This window comes from Centruroides vittatus, unplaced genomic scaffold (genome assembly GCF_030686945.1).
Source record: "Centruroides vittatus isolate TY-2023 unplaced genomic scaffold, ASM3068694v2 scaffold_149, whole genome shotgun sequence".
In the NCBI taxonomy this organism is placed as follows: Eukaryota; Metazoa; Arthropoda; class Arachnida; order Scorpiones; family Buthidae; genus Centruroides; species Centruroides vittatus.
In genome coordinates, this window is record NW_027122681.1 from 2,133,770 (window position 1) to 2,158,690 (window position 24,921).

The 24,921-nt window shown below is 29.7% G+C and overlaps 1 protein-coding gene across 3 annotated transcripts; it reads left to right on the forward strand.

The window, feature by feature from the left end:
* Nucleotides 1–4,239: 4,239 nt before the first annotated feature.
* LOC136987302 (dnaJ homolog subfamily C member 8) lies at nt 4,240–24,128 on the forward strand. Of its 3 annotated transcripts, none has more exons than XM_067285018.1 (9): nt 4,240–4,357; nt 14,920–15,021; nt 15,112–15,168; nt 15,260–15,326; nt 15,403–15,497; nt 16,747–16,818; nt 16,886–16,977; nt 23,159–23,240; nt 23,413–24,128. In XM_067285018.1, exons 1-9 carry the CDS (start codon nt 4,274–4,276, stop codon nt 23,464–23,466), a joined length of 705 nt encoding a protein of 234 aa, XP_067141119.1. In that variant the 5' UTR covers nt 4,240–4,273; the 3' UTR covers nt 23,467–24,128. The 3 variants fall into 3 exon arrangements, with proteins under 3 accessions (XP_067141119.1, XP_067141117.1, XP_067141118.1); XM_067285016.1 differs by having other exon boundaries at nt 23,159–23,234; nt 23,408–24,128; XM_067285017.1 differs by having other exon boundaries at nt 15,430–15,497; nt 23,159–23,234; nt 23,408–24,128.
* Nucleotides 24,129–24,921: the final 793 nt, after the last annotated feature.

Sequence of the window (24,921 nt, forward strand, 5' to 3'; positions counted from 1 at the left end):
CTACAACCGCAGCGCCCCTACGACAAAAAAAAAAAAAAAAACAATTAATTTATTTAATTAAAAGAAGGAAGTAAATCCAGAAAACATTTTAATTAAAATTCAAATATATTGGAATTTAATTATTTTTCTATATTAAATTAACTTTTTTTTATTACTTTAATAAATTGGAAGTGATAATGGAAATATTGGGAGCTGGGGTCATGTGTCATATCCCAAGTGAGATCAGATTTAATACAGATTTTACACCTTATTGACATTTAAAATTTTTAAAACTTATCCCTATTTCAAAAAGTACGGCTTTTCCTTTTTATAAGAATTAATAACATAAATATTATTTTTTTAAATAAAATATTATAACAGATGTCAGCCAATCGCTCTGGGAAACCCGAGATTAAATCTGGGAGAGTAACCCCAGAAATTTTTCATAGAGTTCTGTCCCGAATATTTTTGGTCCTGTGAAGCCAAACTCAAGATGGGATTAAAGATTGGTTTATTTGTTTACGGCAACGTGGGCGATCTGTCGAGGAGGATACCATCCGGGAAGACTTTCTAAAAGAAACCACGCTTATTTAGGTGTGAAGAAATCCCGGAAAACTCCACATGGCTGGTCCTTGGCCAGGCACAAATCCACGACCTACTAAAGGTTTTATCCATTCGGCCACTGATAGATTTGAGTGATAAGGAACGAAGCCCGATATATCCGGGATGCCTCCCAAAAAATTCCTACTTTTTCGACCCGTCCGGATTCGTTTCCAAGTATCCCAGAGAGGGAGTGCCATTTTCCGCTTGGCCATCCGAATTTTATCAATATAGTATGGATCAAGCAATCTTTTCTTATGCAAGTTGCAATAGCGCCTTCTCCATTAGGGTCATTAAGCCCGGGCCTAGGGACACATAAAGTCAAGTAATAATAATAACAATGGATAAATAATTTGTAATAGAAACAATTTATAAAGGAATTGATACAAATTAAAAGTTTAAGTATAAATAAAATAAAACATCAGTTGAGTCATATTAAAGTATAGATATATTTTGCGTGCACAGAGACGGGTTTCTAATAGCAGTGTCCTTTGCTTCTTGAAAACATCTGTAAAAATGCCATTATTGAAGAATCAAATTTATAAAATACAATTATGCCACACACAAATGGAACTATTTGTTTGAGGTGTGTCTGTAAATTGTGAGTCTATGGATGCCATATTTCTAAATACACCACTGATTAGTTGAATTAAAATGAACGAGTTGTGTATCTTTTTCCTCACGAGAGGTTAGTATCCTAATTGTAATTCGAATTATTTTCATTTCCACTAGGTTGCATTTTCTTTTTTTTTTAATTTTATGTTCATTAAAAGGGTCCTTTTTAAATCATACACATTGTGGGTTCTCCAGGCTAACATGGGGTGGCAGGGTAATGAGAGAAAGGGATCCGACATATCCGGAAGAAATTACCATTAAAAATTTCTGGGGTTCGATCGTGGATCCAGTAGAATGTAGGCTGATACCCTAACTCTACCCATCATTATCTTATCATCATCATAATCATCAGGCAAAGGAAAGATGTTTCTAAGTTGTTTTTTTTTTTTTTTTGTGGAAGAGGGGTTTTCTTTCTCTCGTCACTTTTTCACGTTGTTTTTGGAATTTGTTACTTAGAAAGTTGGCAATTTTAGAACCGACTCGATTCTCAATTGAAAAGTCAGCGTTTTTTAAAAAACCTTTTCTGCCCTGTGGGCGTTAAGAGGGCCTTTTTAGCAAACCCATATTAGGTTCGTCCAGGTCCACAATAGAGCGCCGGGTGGTGAGAGACAGCACCTGACATATCCAAACAATGCCTGGAAATTTTGGTCCTTCCGGATTGCATCCCAGATTTCCTAGAGCGGTAAGCTGCCGCTAGGACGTCTGGTCACCTTAGTTATAAAACACCTTTTCACATCTATTTTCACTGTAAGATAATTTTGAATATGTAACCAGAATAATTCAATTTCTCTGGTCATATATTTAAAAAATTATAATATTTTTCTTTCGGACGAATAAACAGCAGTATGCAATCTGCGATTCATACTATTATTAATACTAGTTAAGAAATAATTTCTGTTAAGAATAGAAATTTTATTATTCCCTGCTATTATACTTTCATTTCTTTAACGGCGTTTACGGCTTCCAATGATTTATTTCCTTTTTTTAGTGATTTTTAGAGATTAGAAGTAAATATTAGTCCATCGAATTAATATAACGGTGTGAATTATCGCTGTACTGTACCTCTGTAGAGCTTCTGGTAATAAAATTAATGCATATAATACATTAGAGATAAATTTAGTAGAAACTGTTTAGACGATGAAATGAAAGTAGATTGATCAGATTTTGTACAGTTTTCATTTTTAGCAGGATGTTGAAAATGATTGCATAGACCCAAAATTTGCCGAACAACAGATACCGATCTAAACGAAGCAGGTACTGTACGTACATACATACATATCCTCATTCTCATGATCCAAAAAAGGATGAGCAGTAGGCAAAGAAGACTACAATCTTATAAACTATCCATTCAACAAATTTTTCCACACTTTCCTGTCCAGACATACCTCATTTGCTTCAAACACACTCGTGCTCTTCTAGCACACTTCCTCACATTCTCTTTCTGATTCAACACCTTACGTTGTTCAGACACTCATCCACTTGTTCCAACCAAGACTTTCTCGGCCTTTCTCTACTGTGTTTCCCATTCACCCTTTCCATGTATATTCTTTTCAACAGTTCATCTCCTTTCATTCTTTCAACATGGCTGAACCATCGTAGGGTAGCTGCCCATCTTATTCCCAATACTCGTCCAATCTTTCTAAATTCTGCTCTTAAATCCCTTGCACACGATTCAGTTTTTTGGAGATTGGTGATATAGAGAGTAGGCCTATAGTTTATCCATAAATATTTGAAAATGGTTAATGCCGTTTACTTCTGCTAAGCATCGCAAACAGATAACTCGATGCGACAGATTACACAGCGTTACGTAATTAGATTTAGATATTTCTTGATTAATAATTGTTTAGCAACACTTGACTTTAATTAAATCCAAAGGTCGCGTTAAAAAACGAACGAGGAAACAGATTCCCCCAAAGAAAAATGTCTGAAGTCACTGTACATGGGACTCCCTAATTCAATTTTGTCCGGTCCCCATTAAGCTATAAAGCGCCACTGCATAATAAGCTGTTCCAAAAACTTTTAGCACAAATAAAACATCATAATTTTTCTGAATGGCAAATAATCCATGGAGAAGTCTTGGTTTTTTCTTTCTTTCTTTGTTTTCCTTCGGCCCACATGTCAGCTATCTAAATAGTATTCCAAATTACTTTTGATTCTTGGACATTGTCACCACTTCAGGACGTTGATGGTACAGGAATAGATTGTTATAAGCTCATTATTATTTCGGGGGGGTTGTTATGTATTTGTTATGTATGTAAACCTCCAGGGGGTAACCCACACCGAATTGCCCCTTGACCTAGTTAGGCGACCCCACACCTCGGACCTTGTCTTTCTCGTGTTTCTTTGTCTTCGGGCAGTCGTGCGTTAGCTGTTGTAACACTTAGACCTGGAGGCACAAATGTTACGTTGTATTATCACACAGTTTCTATTATAATAAAGTTACTTATATACGTTAACAGTAATCGTTTATTTTACGGACACGACAGGGGACTCGTCCCTCACCACCCGGCCGCCCCATTGTGGGCCTGGCCGAATCCATAATGGGTTTTCGAAAAGAGGATGAGATGTCAAGAAAACAATACAAAAAAATTGAAATTTATTTATACTGTTAGGTCCCCGTTCTAAGAATTACTTTACTATTAACAAATAATAGGTTGATTTGTTAATAACATTAAAACCAGGCCGAAATGCATTTTAGGGATATATATATATATATATAAGGCATTAATAGTTTCATATACATGATTATCCTTTCATTGTACGTAATAATACTCTATGTATGTGTAATACAGTATATCTGTATTGTATTAAATTACTTTACTGTTATCAATATCAGTAGCGCGTTATAGCTTCATGGGGCTCGCGTAAATTTGAATTAATCCTCCATCCAATTATTTTTTGCCACGACAAAAAGAAATATAAGAAATTAAAAATAAAATTCAAATATGTTTTTCCTATTTAAAAAATCCTTCACCTTTAATATAGTACAAAACAATGGAAAAAAATTGTAAATATTAATAACAGTTTCGTATGTCGGACGTCAGATGTCACTGTAGTTCGTTCAATTGATCATGTCAAAATGGCTACTGCTAACTTCGTTTTGTCTGACGATCCATCGACAGGAGATGTCAGCGATTCCCTTTTCAGTAATTTTTACGCCGAGGTAAGTATATGTATTTTCGACGAGTCTGCGTAATTTACTGGTGAAATGATAACGTTGTTTTCCTTCCGTATTCGAACATACAGCAGATTCAGTCAGCATCACCTGCATTATACTCGTGTTGACGGTTATCATTCAAACGAGATGTCAGTATTAGGGACGGAATTATCATTATTTTTAATATTATTTACATGCAATGTCAGTTGATTGCCTTATTAAACGTATACAACAGTAATTACTGGCTTAGTATGTTGTTTGTATGCTTTATTTATGTGTGGAAGGGAAATATTCATTATTCTGTATGCAGATGTTGAAAAGAAAAGTTTTCTAGAATTACATGTAAAATCATTTGTAATTAAAGAAGTACACGGGTTCTGTACAATCCTATTGGTGCAATTACACCTTAATGAGACGATTGGAATCTTATTGTGGCTGTAGACCGTATCCATAGGAGTAAAAAAGTCAAAGGAACCATACCTCTGCGTGTGACCCTTTGCAAGATATGGCCCCTCGAAATCGTCCTGCTTCCGGGATGCACGCGATCGGAAGTTGTGTCACCCCGCCGAGATTGCATTTAATTATTTAGCCTGCGGCATTAATTATGCTGGCACTTGATTGTTCATGGAGTAAATTATGTTATATAGTTTTAGGGGGTGTGAGCTATCACTTGTGTCAAATTGATGACTCCGCGTGGAGCATTGGTCGAGACGAGTGATAGAGAGCCTTGACCAATTCAGAGCAGGGAGAGTAACAGTAGTTCTGGTACATGGTAAAAACTGGCCTTTGGAGGCAAATGTTTCTAATATAACTGACAAGTTATAATTAGACCAGATGGCTACGGTTCAGGTGTCAGTCTATCACTCTGGGATGTGGGTTTGAAACCAGGCAGTCGAGAAATACCCAGGAATTTTTCGGGGTGGTCTATCTGTCCTAAATATATTGGGCTCCAGTCTTTACTACCCAGCCTTTCCATTATGGGTCTGGTTGAACTGACAATGGGTATGATTAAAAAGGACTCTTAGTGTAAACAGAACAGAAAGAATTACAATATATATATAAATAATAAAATAAAATGTATTTAGAGAAAAATGGCATTTACAACGTTATGGCATTGCACACGTCATATACAAGGTATATGTTAATCATATAGCCATATTCTTATTGCGCTAAAATATGGTTGCTTAAATATAAAATAGACATATTATAACTTGATAAGAATCTGATTGTATCATTTAATTAAAATATTTATAGTTTAATTTTTAAAATTCTTTTCTATAATATTTTAAAGAAGTCATAAGACATCTAGCGCATTATTTGTTTTTAGAAACATCTACCCATGGGTAGAAACCATTTAGCATAAACACATGCAGGGCATCATCTGTTACTGTTCAATGTAATGAAAATGAATATGCTTTTAACCACATGCCGCAAGTAATATATGGGAACACATATATTTTCACTGTATTGAAAACAGTGAAAATATCAAGATGAAAGTTTTAAGGCTGCAGCTTGAGTATCTTGGATTCATCAAATGTCTTATGATTAATGTGTAAAGACATTTCTAAAGAATTTACTATACATAGAATAAAATTTGGAACTAGACAAGAAATACATAAGCAGTAGATAATATGGAGTAGTAGGAAAATAAAGGTAAATAACACATAATATATTTAAAAAAAAAATTTAATATAAAAATGCTAATAATTTGAATACCTAAACGGCTGTTTTTAATTTCTTAAAGTTTTTTTTTTTATATTTTACCAAGAAATAAGGCTCAAATTAATGTTTTGTTGATTATCATCATTGCAGAATTGAAACATTGATAATTTGTTTCAAAATATTTGGTAGTGTTTAACTTATCAAAATGATACTATTTTTATAAAGCCCAATTAAAGTCTAATTATATCATTTGTTTATTACTATATGTCAGGCTGATTTATATGTAATGCTACTTACATTTATCATTCTGCTAAATGACAGAGGTCCCATAAGATTATAATGGAACTGCAAAGCTAACTATACTTTTTTATGATTAGATAAGTATTTATGTATCTAATATTTCATTGTGTTATATATAACTTACACGAGTAGTAGACTATACTATATAAGTTTGTCTAAGTACACTCGAGATGTTTGCTTAATGATGAAGCTGCTTAATCAAGTGGCAGATAGGTGTAAAATATACCATGTTGAGAAAAGCTTAAAGTTTACTGAGTGCCATGGAGGGCCATGATTAGTTTTATCTTCTAAATTAATTTGTCTGGAAGCAAAGATCCGACAGAGGTCTAGATAGTGTAACTGGCAATGCACACGGTAAGCAGGAGTTGTGGGTTCCTCCTCTTTCAAAATATTCTAAATTAAATTAATTAATTTCTGATTATTAAACTTAATACAGTAAGTCAGCTTAGCTACCTACTTTTAGTCCAAAATACATGTCTTATATATCTAATACTATACCAATATTCTTTATAGTCTAATAGCCACATTATAGTCTGATTAAAACCTGGCAGTATAATTTGTTCATTGATACTATCTTTATTAAATAAATATAAATATGTATGCACATTAAACATAACATCATATATAATTGAATTTATAGTTAAATTATAAAATATAACAAATAATACACCAGCACAGTTTTTTTTTTGTTAGTACATATTAAAGAAAAATATGATAACCTAAGTAAAATTAAAGTCTTGTTTATGTTATATGTTAAAGTATATAATTCTTTATCTTTTTTGCATATGCAATCGTGAAATTTTATGCGTATCCCAATATAAAAGAGAACATCTTGTTGAATATGATGACTCCTGGGGGTAACACTTTTTCTGTTTATTATAGATGCAGTTGTCTACAGCAGGGATGGCAAACCTTTTTGAGTCTGTGTGCCACATAGTAAGCATATTAAGCATACTTATGTTTAAAAATGTTTATGCATACAGAAGTTTCAGACTTGGAGTAACTATATTTAAATTTGGCCGAGCGGTCAAAGTGGTAGCTTATCACTCTTGTGGACCCGAGTCCAAATCCGGACGGATTGAAAAAGCCTCAGAAAATTTTAGATGGTGATCCATTCCTCACCACTCGGCTGTCCCATTGTGGGCTTGCTAGATAAAAAAGCCCTCTTAGTGCCCACAGGGCAAAAAGAGTTTTAAAAAACTATATTTAAATAAATAAAATAATGTGCTGTAATTAGAGTAAATGTAAAGAAGCTGGCTGAAAAAGATGATAAACCGAAATAGTATAATACGTTATGTGCCACAGGTTTGCCACCTCTGGTCTACAGTATTTATTTGAATTAACTGTTTCCTTCTTCTTGATTAGTTCATAATAAATAAATTTATCAAACACAAAACGTAATCTATTTAGATAATACAAATGAAATCATATCAAAAATGCATTATTAGTAAGTACCATTAAATACATCATGTAAAAAGTAATCAAATATCACAATGATACATTGTTATAAGTTACTAGATAAATTAAATTATACTTTATAACAAATCAGCTAAGTAATGTTCGAGGCAATGCTCAAATAGCCCTGAATATTATGGAAATAACTGCGACGACTAATACCTGCATTAGTTTGAAATTTTAAAGGTTCGAGAGGATGCTATATCATGATTTGACTGTATTTAATTCTATTAATTAAATCACTAATCTAAATATTGAAAAGATTGTTTATTTCTGCCTCAACCAGTTCTTTTATGAGAATTTCTTCTCTTAAAAGACTCTTAGGCAGAATAATTGAGACAGAAATAAAAGATGTCAATAAAATTGGTATAATTATTTATTCTTTAATGCATTACTTGACATTTGAGAACTTTGTTAAATACTTTTTTAAATTTAAATATAAACTTTTACTAATGTTTTCCTTTTTAATATATATATGTCTTAATGTTTTAAAAAAAAAAAAGACGTTGCCAAGTTGAATGGGGCAATTAATAATCCATTAGTTATGTAATAATAATTAGTCAAAAGTGGATTATAAACAGCAGCTGTTTATTAAATTCTACTTAGATTAATTATATGATTTTATGTTATTTTTAGTGTTTGCTCTTGCGTATTAGATTTTTAAAAATTAATCATTTAGATTTGATCAAATCCATATTGTTTGTTTTATAAATAAAATTTAAATCCTTTTCTTTTTGAATTGTGAAAATAATTTCTTTCTACAACTTTATTATACATTTTGTGATTTATTTTCTACTTAAATTTTAAAAAATTATACAGTTTCAAAGACTAATTTTAGTCAACTTTGAATGAATTGTCATTAGATTTGGATATTATTTAGATTGCATTTATATATATATATATATATATATATAAATGCAATCTAATTAAAGGTATGCATAAGGAATTTCAGATAATTCAATGTACAGTATTTTTAATGTTAATGTAGGGATCCTTAATATTCTATAGCTAAATGACTGATACTAGTCAGTATTTTGAAAATTGGCAAACTCTGTTTATGTATGGCAATTTTCAACCTTTTTCTGTAAGTGTATGACCATTATAAGAAGGAGGAGACTAGTCTTTGTTTTCTATTCCAATAACATATTTTTAAAGTATTTTCAGAGTTAGTATACACCACATATTCTGGGTGGTGCCAGACAAGCACAACAGTTACATATTTTGTTCAGAAAGTGAGAGATCCAGATTGTTCTTTTTGCTGTTTGGATTAACTGGAATTTCAGACTGCTAGAGTTCAAATTAAAGACACTAGGAGGGATTGATAATATTACATACCATATAAACATAAATACACTGTTTAGTTGACGTGCATAAAAGTTCAAACTTAAAAAAATAATAATAATAATAATTGTTTCCTCTAGTGTTTCAATTAAACACTAGAGAAAATAATTAAGCAGTTAGTTTCATATAAGTTCCATTATACAGTATTAGTTTGAATTTAAGATGCACCCATTTTTAAAAAGCAATCTTGAGGATAAAATTGGATGATAATAAGAATACGATTTATTAATGTTTTTACAGCTTAATAAATCATTTTAATGTATTTAAAATAAAATCTGTATATTTATACATATATTAAAAGCAAAATGTTCTATCTACATTGAAACTGAAAACAACAATTTTTTTTACAAAGAAGCAGCATGTAAGTAGGTCACATTGGGTCACAGGTGGGATCTACAATTTGTTCCTTGAAAGGACCACCCGTTAACTTCCTCTGTGGATAGGGTGGCTATCACACAATGCCTAAAAAGGAGGACACTGTTTGGAGGAGGTAACCCCCTGTCGACACCCCGTGCTTTCTGTTTTTTTTATACATACATGTATAAATAAAAAACGGAAAAATAAATTTGGCGATGCGTATGAGACCTTCAAGTGAGCTGGGAGAGACGTAGTTGTCGGCACTCAGTTGAAGCAACTTGCTAAAAAATGTCTCTTCTAGGGGGTCAGCAACAGTCTGCTTCCAAATTTTGGTTAGACCTTTCATCGCTAGTGTCCTCATCCAATAAATATTTGTAAACACTTGTGAAATTTTTTGGCCGTTTTCTTCGTTAAGAGGCCAAAGTGCTACTAGGTCAAAGTGGTGTGGGCCTTTTGGAAACGTTATTCAGCTTCCTCAATTCATTCAAAGTGACAACTGAACTATTTTTGTACACATTTTTCATTCACACCCCAAAAAGGAGAACAAATCGATGTCTGGTGCAAGGTGATGCCAGATGTAGGACAGAGTAGTCAAATGCCTGACAATCCGGCAAAAAGCCGGACATCTGGCCACCCTATCCATGGACTCTGCTCTGCATGAATTTACAGAAAGGATTAGCGAAAGGGAAAGAATTTGTGTAGGGATAAGGAGACACAGAAAGACTTCACTTTTGACTCAGACTTGGAATTAAAGAAACTGCTATTTGTTAAGTTCGATTTTTGAAAAAGCTTTTGTTATATAAAGAATAGAGACATATAGTTCTAGTTTTAGTTTTTATATTATTTTTAATAATTTCTATCCGTGTATTTTAAAAGCAAAATGTTCTGTCCACCACCACACACGAATAATGTAAATTTAAAAATTAATTTGGTTTACATTTTGAAAATTTCAAAAGAAATTTTGAAAGGTTTTTAAAGACGTTATCATTTTTAATTGATTTGATTTGAATTAGTTTTGATTTTATTTTTAATTTGTAATGGCCGGAGTTTTATTATTTTTGATTTTAATTAATTTTTAGGTTTAATTTATTTAGTATTAATTTACTTTTCATTTTTATAATTATTTAATTTTTCCTGCATTTTTGAGTCCTTAATTACAATTTTTTAAATTAATTGCAACTCTTTTTTGTGACATAACTATGGAAATTTTTTTAGTAATTTCATTAAATTTTGTTTTATAAATTTGTCTGCTTTTAAAAAAAGTTTTTTTTAATTTTAATTTTAAGCAATTTAACATTAATTGAACTATCGGGCTACCTAGTATAATTGACGGTCGGATGGCTGAGCGGTCAGGTGGCAACCTACTGCTCTGGGGGATCCGTGATCGAATCTGGATGGAATCGGGTCGACAAATCCCCAGGAATTCTTTGGGAGTGGTCTGTCTGGGTATGTTGGGCCCCGTCCCTCACCTCATAGCGGGCCTGGCCAAACCGATAATGGGCTTCCTAAAAAAAAAAAAACAGGCCCTCTTAGTGTGTACAGGGCAGAAAGAGTTAACAATAACAACCTAGTATAATTAATAGAAATATAAAATAAACAGAGTACTATAAAATTCTCATTACAAACAGCTGTTTGAAGAGTGGTCATGTGGACAAAATATAAATTTGAAGCTAAACATTTTTAAGATTTAAACTTTGAAATTTATTTTATGAATGATTTGTAAGTTTTCTATTGAATTATTACTATAAATACTTCACACAAATGCATAAAATTTAAATAAACTAAACCTATTCATCTAGATTATTTCGACCAAGCGTAATCGATACTAATATCATATTGTAACACATTTTACATTTAATCTATATAATAATCAATATAATGATATTACTGTTATATTGATTATTATATAGATTAATGTTGGTTATGTAAATTTTTGGTTTGCCTTGATATTACAGAATAATTTACATGCTTATGAATGCCAAAATTTGGTTATTTTTGGATATCGTAAAGTAAATGATATAGCAACGAGCGCTTACATTTTTATTTTATGGTGTATGCTTACAAAATATTACTTTAGAATAAATAATCTAGAAATAGAAAATTATTTTACGTTAATTTTTATATTAAGAGTCTCATTCTTTAAATTTTTTCTATATCGTATTAATATGCATTATATATATTACAACAATTGAAATGGAGTTCAGATTTTTCTGCTGTTTACTTCATATTAATATTGTTAATATTTTTTTCCTTAAGTAATACGTTAATAATTTGTACAAATAAATTACTGCAAATTATTAATGTATTTATTACTTAATTAAGAAAATAATTATTATGCATAAACAAACATAAATCTATAACTGAGCTAATCATTGTTATAAGTGCCTTCAAGTAAGTCATTGACCTAAATTAGTCATTATATTTGCAGATTGTAATGTGTCTACCTATAAGCAAGAAATTCATTTGTACATTTCAACATGAAATTTAAACAAATTAAAATGAAATATTTATTTTTCTTGTGTAATATAAAAGCCAAACAATTGACAGTTATATCAGACTATTTCACTGCTACTATTATTAATTAAATGCTAAGTAATTTGGCACTGTATAATTCGGAAATCGTTCGGTTTTAATATATAATTATCAGGTTTGGTTGTTTATATTTATACGTATAATATTGTATCGATACAACGGATCGTCGTGGAACTCGGAGAATATATCAGCTTCAGTTCTGGAAAACTAATAAAAATCTACAGTCTGTGACAAAAATACAAATTAATTCATTCATAGCAACAATAAAATAATAATTACATTTTGAAACAAAGCAGCAAACCTTTTTGAACTTGCCGATTCATTGTCGGCTTTATAAATGAATAAGAACAAAATATAATTGAACATTTTATCATAAAAATTTACAAAACTTACTGCCATGTCATTAAAGAAATGGATGAAATAGTTGGTTAGTTTGGTTAGCCAATACTTTTAATAAAAGAAAGATTTTTCAACATTAGTGTCGATCTGTATATATATATATAGATATAGGAAGGTAGGAAGTACTATTGACAATGATAAATTTTTATACTTTAACGTATGGCAATTCAAATTATTATTAATTTATTAAATGAGTAAGAAAAACTTCTGAGCATGTGTACAGTGTATTCATTTCTACTCCTAATTTTTTGTAGTTTGGTATAAAATAAAAATACATATGTATCTTCAAAGAGGGGGGACAATTTGCTGGTACAAAAGTATTGGAGAGATACATGTATGTTCCTCTCTGTCTCTCATAGATTGATGCCTATGATTTTCGACCAAATATCCAACCATCCTCCACTTGGCACAGTTTAATTAACAGCCATTACACGTGTTGTTAAGGTAAATAAAACATTGGCTACGTAACTAAACACTTGTTTGGCTTATTTATTTATTATTTTATTATTAAAATGAAGAATATTCAACAAATAATGAAACTTTAATTTGCATGGATGATTTAATTTCTCAGTTTTAATTAATAATCAACTTTATTTACATAATTTTTTATTCCATTAAACGATATCTTATATGAATTTTTGTTCCTTTTTATACATAATACTTCCAGAAATAATAAAAAAGAAGTGTTTAAAACAGAAATTTCTAATATGACTCGAATTTCTTTAAATTTTAAACTACGGATTACGTTTCTGATAGCTAAGTATACTTTATTATTTTATTTTTCAAATTCGAGATAGAATAAAATAATATTTACTTTATAAATTTGAAATAAAGATAAAAACGATATATCGAAAAAATTTTACATTATCTTCTCTTCCTTATCACATTAACTGTACGTAAACTTGCGCGATTATGAAATGAACTTTTGTTGAAATATACAGTTTCATTTGTCAGTCTTTTAATTCCATAAATTAGAACCAAACCACATGTATAAATCAATCTGTAAAATAAATATTTATACTGCTTAATTCATCATTCCTTGTTTTAATTAATTTATTATTATTATTTTGTGTTTTAGTACATATTTTAATGGAATTTGTTTGTTTCTTGTATCAGGTGGTGGCAATTATTATTGTAATGACATTGCCTGTATAAAATAAACAAATAAAATAATTTTTCCATAAATTATCAAGCTCTTTAAGCATTATTTTGAGTTTAAGATGCACTTTTATCCCATGCTTCTTAAAGTTATTGCTCTATAAAAGTTTGAATGTAATGAAAACTTTATAGTATTTGATACTTATTTTATACTTTCTGCTAATTACAATTTATTTCGGTTACATTATTGATATTTTTAATCTTTCGTAAATTCTTTCAAACCATATTTATTTCTGATGATTATCCAATATTTTTCCTGGAAATTACTTCTTAAAAGTTGCATCTTAAACTTGAAATATTACGGCATTTCACAGAAAATTCTCAGTATCAGTGTTTGATATTTTGGAGTGTATCAGTCAATAAATGATTGATATACATTCTTGAAAATATATTTACTATATTCAATTTGCTCATATTTATTAACTCATTATGAATTCCAATTATTTTTGTGGGCACTAAAGGGCCTTTTTTTTTTCAGGCAAGTAGTGGGGTTAAGCTCACTATGGTCCTGAAAAAAGCCCGTATGGCCCACTATGATGGGGTGACTGGATAGTAAGGGATGGAACCCAACTTGGGACAGACTATCCGTGAAAAATTCTTGGGGTTCTCTGCTGGATTCGACCCTGGCCCAAGGGAGGTCTTTACCACCTTGGTCATCTGTTAGTGTATTTTATATTAAAAAAAATAGCGAAAGTTTATAAGCATATTACATATGTTCTCTTAAATTGCACTGTTTTGTATTGAATAATTATGGCATTTTGTTTCTACTCTGTTTATTTCTTTTCATATTAAAGAAAAAGATTAATTTATTTTCAATCATATAATTAAAATAATTATTCAAAATATATCGGTACAAATTATGCATTTTATTGTAAATGAAATAAAGTTTAAAACTTTTTCTAGTAAATCGCAAATTGTTTTCATTAGTTCTACATTATCTGTTTTTACTTTTTGACAATCATCTGGAACTATATTTAGATATTTGTATAGCTGATAATATTTCTCACTTGAAATAAATATAAATATGATAATTTTATCAAACTAAAATCAAACTCTGTTTGTTTGTTCGTTCATATGTGACAACACAACATGGCAATCTGCCAAGAGAGATGTGTCCTGGGAGGACTGTCTATAATAAACTGGCCCGTTTAGGTGTTACAAACATGAATAAAACTTGGAAAACACCATGTGGCCAGCCTGTTGGTGAGGTGAAAACCCACAACCAACCACCATTGTTCAGTGGTTTTATCCATTCGGCCACTGGTAGTCCAAACTTAATTTGAAACAGAATCGAAGAAATCGATACCGGTTTTTAAGAAATTCGTAAAATTTCTTAAATTAAAAGAACATATTAATTTTTACAGGTGAAAGAAATAGAGAAAAGGGATTCAAATTTGACACCGAAACAACAAATCGATCGCCTTCTTCGACCAGGTTCGACATATTTTAACTTAAATCCCTTCGAGGTATGAGTGTCTTTCTGATAAATGTTTGCCGAGAAATAATTTTTCTGGAAGATTTAGAAAGCTGTTAAAATATATTTTTTTTTCTGTCAGGTTTTACAAGTAGAACCAGAATCTTCGATGGAAGAAGTCAAAAAACAATATCGGAAGGTACAGATAAATTATTCCTTATAACGCATTTGAGTTCGTTACCAAATTAAAATTTATCAGTAATTATTATAATAAATTCTTATTTTTTAAGTTATCAATATTAGTTCATCCTGACAAGAATTGCAATGACAAAGATAGAGCACAAAAAGCCTTTGACAGTAATTAAATTTTCATTCTTATAACTTAAAGAATTTTGTTAGAAGATTTTAATATAATTGCATAAATATTTTTCAGTTATAAATAAAGCATATAAAATTTTAGAAAGTGAAGAACTTAAGAACAAAGCAATGGAAGTTGTGGAAGAAGCTAAAGCGAGAACAAATCAAATGGTAAATATAAATATATATCCACAGTGGCCAAACTGTCTCTCTTCTACACTTTTACTGCAACTCCCACATACATATACAATTTCTTTTTATAAACTTGGTACATACTATTTACACATATATAATATTTCTGTAAATTATCTGACTATTATATAGTGTAATATACACAGAAATTATAAGTTTAACTCACAACTTAACCTCAAACAAGCAGATGAAAGCTTAGTAGGATACATTCATAATGTTAGAAGAGTTAAATGATTGTTTATCTAATCAGTTAGTCATAAAGTACTAGTAAAGTAACAGCGATAACTACAGTATTTTAACTACCATATTTGCTCGCATATAAGACAAGGTTTTTATTCATTTATCACAGCTTCAAATTCCTAGGTCATCCTATACGCTTGAGTGATAGATTCTTTGCGCTTTTGCAAATAATTTTTGTGAACTGTGTATTCGCATTTTTTTACCGGATGCTTACCCTCTTGTATTTAAAAACATAAATATATTTTATCTGGGTCATTTGAATCGTTCCTGTATATTGTCAGGAGTAAAGATGAATAGCAATAGGAAAAGCAAAGCATTTGAATTGAATTCCAGACTGAAATTCCAAAATCACATGTGAGCCCGATATAAGTTTTAATCTATTCCCACGTGAAAAAAGATGATTATTTGGAAATCAGAATTCTGAGAAACTCGTAAGTGTAATCGACGAAGAATGGATTTGACTGTTAAGAACTGGCAAAAAAAGATTTCCGATTGTCCAGCTTTACATGAACAAATTATGTTGTCGATTTTAGAAGATTTTTCCTTAAAGTTTAAAATGCTAGTAATTTTTGCAGGACAATGTGTGCATTTATGTTCATTTGATATTTTACTTGTGATTAAATGAAATAAAATTAGAATTGTATTAATAAATCTAATTTTCTTTATTTTGATCTTTAAAGTCACACCTCGTCCTATATGCGAGGTCGTCTTATATTCGAGTAAATAGTATACAGTATATATAATATAAATAGATAATGCAGCTCTCCAATAGGCATTCCAATAGAGGATACGGTTCTTGTGTATTTCTGATAGGCAGTGTATGGCTACTGTCAAAAGGTTTGGCAATCCCTGGTATATATGATCACTAAATGTAATATGATTTTATTAATTACACTTTAAACAGATTATCAAATATGATATAAAAGGATCATTTCAATAATTTTCGACATATGAATAGAAGTATTCTTAACAAATTAATAAATTTCAGATTGAAGAAAAAAGAAAGAAACAAAAGAAAGCTGGAAAGGAAAGCAAAATTGAGGAAGACGATCCTGCTAAAGTAAGATTTAGTTCAGAAATACTGTGATTTTTAAGTCAGTTATTTTTACAAGTCACTTTTGTTTTAGTACAAACATGCAGTATATGTTATGACAATGAAATTATTTGCCGATATGGAGAGGAAGCGAAGACAACAAGAAGATAGAGACATGGAAGAAAGGTACGACAAATTTTCAACTTACAAATACAGAATTATTGTAACATTTGTAAAACACACTACATGGGGTGGTTCAAGAAAATATTAATACTTTATAGATAAAGTATGCAGTCACTTCTACAGGGTACTCTTTTTGAAAATGGCACAATTGGATTATGACTTTTTAATGTGGTGGAGAACTAAGTGAAGGACAAGCTGCCACTACAAATCTAGCATAATGAGTTACTACCATATTAGGGTCAAGTTATACACAACAGTGACATGCCGGCACAGTGCAGTAAGCATCGATAAATATCACACATAGCCAATCAGAGTTGCATCTATGACACATGATCTGTATTCTGTGAATCATACAAGTGTCGTAGATGAAACTCTGATTGGCTATGTGTGATATTTATCGATATTACTGCACCAAACAGTCACTGTTGTGTGTAACTCAACCCTTAGTGTTAACGGTTTTTTGAATCACTTTATATTGTATGTATAAATTACAATCATTTAGTTTATTATAAAAAATTAATGAAATGAATTTTGAATTATTATATTAGATTCCACTTTAATAAAGAAGAGAAATTAATGGTTTTACGAATATGCTAAAAATTCAATATTTTTGTATCATTTAAATACAATAAAATATTCAATAATTTGGCAAGAGAATTAAAGCTAGGTACAGTACATATATCCAACAGAACTTTATTAATTTTCTCTGCTTTACCCTCTCGAAATTTACTACAATTCTTATTTTCAAAAAACATCTGATTATGCTCGTCATCAAGATTATTGCATTGATTAATAATATAATCCTGATTTTTGGTTTACAATAATAATGGTTCCTATATTTATTTTTATTTTACCTAAAAAATATTGATTTCATCAGTTTATAGTTATGAATGTTAACATAAAATTTGGGCTTGGACTTGTAAAGTTTTGATAAAGTCTGAATAAAAATTAAAACATCCATAGAGTCTGAGACTAGGCATTCAGACTTGCAAATCCTAACTGCCATACCATCAGTATTACTGGGAGATATTTTTAGGGAGAGAAAATGGTAATTTTTCTACTTGTCGTTCAAATATAACAAAAGAATTTTAAGGAAATTTAAGTCAGATACCACTCCAGATATGACACATGACCTCTCTCTACTCTCCCCATCTCCTTAACCTTTACCCATCAAATACACACAAGTTTTTAGAGCTTTTTCTTTGGCTCCTGGAGTGTCAATGAATATGTGAAGAAATGCAAAACAACCGGGGAATCAAAATTTGACTGATCACTCTACTTTCCATATGTTATATCTATAACAGGTGTAACAGCTGGGAAAGTAAAAATATAAAATATTTAATTTTCCATTTAATAATAATTGTTGTTATTGTAACATATATAAAATCCTTATCATGAAAAAAATGCTGCAAATGAATATTTGAGAAAAATCATCCTGATAAAATTGTTGTATCATTTCCTGCTGTACCAGTCACATAGGTCTAAGCAGCAAATCTCTAGGCTTGCATTTCAAAATGTGTAATTTTCTATTCAAAAATTACTCTTATATTTTATACTCCTGGGAGGAAATAATTCAACATATGCCATAATGTAATATCTATAATTTAAAAAATATATCAGAAATTTTAATCTTTTTAATCATTTTTCCTACTGGCTTAAATTTGTTTTTGAGTCCATCTTTATAAACCGTAATTAGGCTTATTAAAGAATATTCAAATTACAAAAAATTTAGCTGTATTACTTTGCAAAATATTCACATTTTATATGACATACTGTGACAATGTAGAAAATAATATTTTTGCACTCCCTCCACAATTCTTTGCCATTACTGTTCAGTAATATGCCTTTAAACACAACTGCCATCTCTCATTGTTTCTCAAACTGGATTCTGTGGAACCTTGAGATTCCATGAAGGAATATTAGGAGTTTCTGCAAGAAAATGTTTAATAAAAAAATTTATTGGAGGTCCTAAATTTGTATATATGATATTTAACATTAATCATTCAGTCACTGTTAGTGTGTGGACAATCCCATATGTGTTTTACACCAGAACTTTCTGAAAGACAAATAATTGCTGGTATTTTAAATTCTATTTATGATTTACCTTATCTACTAATGAAATATATATTTTACAAATTAAAGTATCGGAAATTTGTGGCTCAACTTTAGTGAGAATGGGATGTGAACAGGTAGAAGTTCTATAGGTTTTCTTATGTTAAAATAGGATGGAATCACTGCTTTATATCATAAAGTTTTGACATTTTCAAGAAAATTACAAAGATAAAAAGTTTTGATTTATTTTTTTACATTTAAATATATTTAGTTATTATTTTTAATTTCACACAAGTTCAGATAATTATAACCTATTTAATATCTTTTTATTGATCTTAAATAGGGTCATCCAAGTTTTATTTCTGGTATAAAATATTTTTTTTTGAGTTCATTTGTCTCTTCTTCAGCTATAAATTTAAACTCAGTTTAACATCTGACTTGAAATATAATAATAATAGCTTAAATAGTTAATAACAGCATTAAACTGAATGCTATATTATATTAAATTATAATTTTGAGTCATGTCATATCATAAACAACAAACTAATTTTGAAAACTCTGTTTTATCAAACTAATTCTAAAATAAGATTCAATACATTTGTCATTTCATTATGTTATACTAATTAATTTTTAAGCGTTATTCTGTTAAAAGAAAAGTTGAAATATAAAACACTAACCTGTCTCTCTACAATCACATACCAAATTCAATCTTTATAACATTTTTACAACATATACATCCATTTTTAATTTTTAGTTATTGTGTAACAGTATTCAATCATTTTTTCTGTATAAGATACAACATCATGTTTGAAAACTTAGAAGAAATTTCATTTTATTACTATAATTTTAATATTTCAGGCTGTGTGTTATGTAATTCCTTAATAGTAAATTTTTGGTAAATCTTAAATCTATAGGAATGCTGACATTATGATTTTATAATTCAAATAGTCCTAGATTTTTGATTTTGTTACTAAGTTTAAAGAATCCAAATTTTACTTTTTGTATACTTTTCCATTAACTTTGCACCTTTTCTTTTTAAGTTTGAATTGACTATCAATTTCAAACTGGAAATTTTTCATTTATAAATTATTGATCTTTGTATTTTGTAAACCAGCTTTAGTAATATCGTTGTATGTACATTTAATTTTGGAAGTGCAATAATTTTTTTAAATTTCAATAATTTAATGATATATTAAATATCTTTAAAAATAAGATTATTATAACTGTATCTGTATGTACCGATTAACGACAGACCACATATGATTGAGGTACTACAAGATTATATTGGAGTTGAAAAATTTGCTGCTGCATATATCTTTCCTATGTTTAGATACATTAAATACTTATCATTGTGTTACGTTTAGCCATTATGAGTAGTAGATTTTACGATATAGGTTTGTCTATGTACACTTTTGATGTTCAGTTAACAATGAAGTCACTTAATGCATATTTTTTGGAATATCTCCCTGTCATTTAGCTGTATTAACTAACTATACATTAACTATATGAAATATTGACTTGAATTCCTACATTTTGTGTCTTCATAACAAAAATCTCTTTCAAGAAATACAGAAATCAGTACTACTATTAATCATATATATATATTTTAATCAATATATATTTGTAATAATTATTTGGGATCCCAGACCTTTATACTGTATATATATCTTACAAGATTTCTTTTTTGTTATATCTGAAATCTGTTTCTTCTATATGTAGAGATTCTAAATAATAGAGAAAAAATACAAGTATTATTTTTCAGTAATGCAAATTTTTCTACATGAGATGTTGGATATGAAATTTTAATGTTTTGTAATCCATGTTTTGTCACGTTTACTAAATATTGTCTCCAAAATTAATTAAATAAAAAATTTTAAAGTTTTTGTTTATTATTATTTTTAAAATACAGATAACTCTCATATAACACTGTAATTATGTTCCAAAAAGTGATGTGTTATGCAAATCCGTGCTATACGAAACAAAGGACTAGTGCAAGACATGGAGTTATGTTCCAGAAGTTAGCAAAAATATACTATTCTTTTCCATTACTAAGGGAAATATGTTTATTAAAGCAATCAATAATTTATTTCCAATCAATAATTAATTAACAGTTGCAATTAAAAGTACTGTATTATACATTAATATTTAATTTTAGTTAAACCAGGGTGTTTTCTTTGTACAAAGTATCATCATCACCTTGGCTTTTCTGTTGTTCTTGATCAGAAGTATCAGCAACATTTTCATATTTTTCATTTTTATCATAAAAAATTTTCCAGAATTTGTGTTCTCAAGTACCAAATAATTTGAGTACTGAGATACCACTGTATTTTGTTCTTCATTTGTAAGTAAGTAATACCTACAGTTAAAAAAGTTTAATAACACTTACCTAAAGATGTTTAAATAAACTTTACTAAATATGAAGGTTAATCTATAAAAAGAAAACACAGTAACAGTCTTAAGGGCTAAAGTCTGAAAGCAATGACAGCACCACCTGGTTGATAGGACAAGGAAGGAAAAAATTGCACTAACTTTCCTATCAGTTTTCATTAAAGTAAACCTGATGAAAAGCACAGAATAATTTGAAAAAAACTTAAACAACATTGATACTACATCAGAGTAAAGTAAAGAAACATACCATAGTTAAAGGAACATACCAATAAAAAAGTTTTCAGGAGTGCATAAAAACTAATATGAAATAATATTACTAATTTTGGTTAAAACAAAGCCAGGAACTGTATCATTTGTAGCATATTTCCATAAAAATATGTCTCATTGAATTCCAACAAACAGAGAGCCAAATCTGATTTGAATTCACGCTCTGGTGATCTAGGAACAATACCTTCACTTCTTATCTGGCAACAGAATGTTGTGTGTATTACATACTGCATCTGATCTGGCAACATTATGTTAAAACATTCTGTTCCAAACATTTAAAAATAAGCAAATAAAAAAACTACTTTATTGAAATAAAATCCAGTGGAGTTCTAACATTTTCAGGTTTGCAGATCAGTCTTTATGGAAACACAATCTAAAACTAAAATACTTTATTTACAATCTAAGAATGTGTTCTCCTGATGAGGTTTAGTGTATAAACATTAAAATCTCTTTGCTTCTATTGCAGTTTGCTTTAACAAAGCATCATTTTTTTTAATCTTTATTGAAATGTTTAAACTCTATATTAATTAAAATTTGCAAGTTCATAAAAACACTAAAGTAAAAGCGTCTTTACAATTCATCCCCTTTCATACTGTGCTCTGTGAGGAGGGATACTGCAGAGTTAGCCTTTATTTTGAGGCTCTTGTCTGCCTCAATATGCAAAATTATGTTAAAAATTCTTCTAGTGATGGTAAAATTATAAAAATTAAAACTGCAAGATGGTAATTATAATTAAAATTCTGAACTTGTGAATTATAAAATTATAATTGTTATCTCGGAGTTTTAATTAATTTTTATGTCAAATTGCATTGTCGTTTAAAAATATAATGATGACTTTATACATTTTTAAATTTATTGATGAATTTGAATATGTAGAAGCTAATTTTAGATTATTTCTTTAATAATTCAAATATATATGTATATTAAAACATTGATTTTGTAATGCATCAAGTCCACAAAATTAAACAGTAATCGAAACAATTGACTTCTTTGGTTGGTTGGTTGTATACATCAATGCAATTCATGGGTGATCTGCTGAGGGGATACTTCCTGGGAGGACTTTCTATGGGGAAACTGGCCCCTATTAAGGTGTTACAAATATGAAGAAACCCAGAAAATTTAAGTTGGTGAGGTGAAAACTCACAGTTGACTGCCAGTGTTTAGCTGTTTTATCCACTTGGCAACTGGTGGGGGGCCCAACTTCTTTGGAAATATCATTTCTAATATATCTTACTTTGTTTTTTTTTTCAGAGAATGTTTATTAATAAATAATAGTGAGAATTCTACATATCTACTTTTAAATAGTTACTGTTAATATAACGGAATATTTAATAGTGTCACAAAAATATTTAGGAAGTGTTAGAATTAAATCATAGAATTTTTTTTAGGCAATATCATTTTTAAAATTACATTATTATATATTGTAAAACTGAGTTATTTTGTTTACTATTTATAAATATATAAATTTTTTCTGTAGGAAAAGGAAGAGAGAACAAGAAATAGCCGAAGAAGAAAGAAAAAAATTAGAAGTTGAATGGCAAAAAAATTATGAAGTGAGCGTGTAAAAATGTCTTCTGTATTGAAGTATGAGTTTATTTTATCTTAAAATAAACTCATACTTCAATTCAGTGCTGCCTTCCTGTAAAATAAATTATTATTTTTAATTAATTCTATATTTACTATATTAAAATAGTGAAAAGATATTTACTTAAAATAATTCTTCCAGGATAGTCGAGAAAGTCGTGTAAACAGTTGGAAAGCTTTCAAAACCGGAAACAAGAGTAAGAAGCTAAAAGAATTTCGACCTCCAAAACACAAAGCAGAAACAAGATGAATATCATTTGCTACTCTTGATGTTTTAACATTTTGTATTGTCTAGAAAGAGAAATATCTCGAGTGAGATGCAAACATTAAGAGTTCGAGCTTTGATTATGAAAGATAATAAACAAAATATATATATAAATCCAGTGAAAGAATGTAAAATCTTCTAATGGATGCTTTCATAAAAGTTGTATCGTCATACATTACTGGATGTATGTAGGTTTTTCTTTCATCTATAGAAACAGTGCATGTTGGTCTCAAAAATTAGTGGCCTCATGAGTTTGTCAAAGGCAGTATTATCTGTATTTTCAAGGCTTTAAAAGTTTATTTTAGTAAAACTTAGTTTTTTCAACTCGGTGGAAGAGTTGCATCACATCAAAACCTTCCCAGAATATTTTAAAATATTTTCACACTAGCGAGTTTTGAAATGTTGCTTCCATTTTATAAAAGACGACTTCAAAATCCCGCTTGTTAATAAACTTTACATTTACGACCGAATAGAATCTTACAAGAACCATGCGGAACGACCAGATCTTGAAATTTGTAATAAGAACAAAACAAAACAAAGTTTAATATTTGAAATAAAACTGAATTTTATGTTTAAATAAAAATAAATATTTGGATAATATTGTCATAAAGTGTTTCCTATGTTTAGAAATTTATGTATAGGTTGTAATATTTATTTATATATGTATAAATTAGCATAGTTTTATAATTTAGTTGAAAAGGATTTTTAGATAAATTTATAAAGTAGTAGTAAATTAATGTAATAATTCCCTAACTTTTTACTACTATGAGAACTTTACTAAATGAAACATTTTATTAAATAAGCCAAAACAATCCTTAGCAGGAAAATAGTTAATACTTGAACACCTTATGCCCAGTAAATGTTTATTAAACATTCATAAACGTTTTTGACTTGTTCTACAAGCCATCCTCAGGTGCAGAATACAACTACCTTGTATGACTTGTATGGATTGTAGATACCTGGGGATGATTTGGAGATCAAGTCAAAAATGCTTATGAATAATAATTGATGTTTTTATTATCTTGAACCTAATGGGTGCTTAATGTAGTTAAAGTTCTGATTATCCTATAATAGGATTAACTGTAATCACTGGAATAATAGAGAGGTTGCGCCCATCGCGACGTCGGACGTTCAGCGCTGCCTTCCTGTAAGCCTAGAAGTTTGACAATGGTTTAACACTAAAAATTTTAACACAAAATAAAAAAGTTTAACACTATAAAAATAATGTTTGGAACGTCGAGCATGATTCCAGTGACGTTCTAAACGCCAGTGACGTTCTAAACGCCATTGTCGAACTTCTAGGCTTACAGGAAGGCGGCGCTAAACGTCCGACGTACATGTTTTCGCGATGAAAACGTCGGTCGCAACCTCTATTAATAGATTTAATATGT

Bases quoted from the DNA above. Each gene is read 5' to 3' on its own strand.
- LOC136987302 (XM_067285016.1), top strand. From the start codon at position 4,274: ATGGCTACTGCTAACTTCGTTTTGTCTGACGATCCATCGACAGGAGAT. The intron at 15,498-16,746 runs GTAAATATAAAT...AATAAATTTCAG, and splicing joins AAGCGAGAACAAATCAAATG to ATTGAAGAAAAAAGAAAGAA. The intron at 23,235-23,407 runs GTGAGCGTGTAA...TAATTCTTCCAG, and splicing joins AATGGCAAAAAAATTATGAA to GATAGTCGAGAAAGTCGTGT.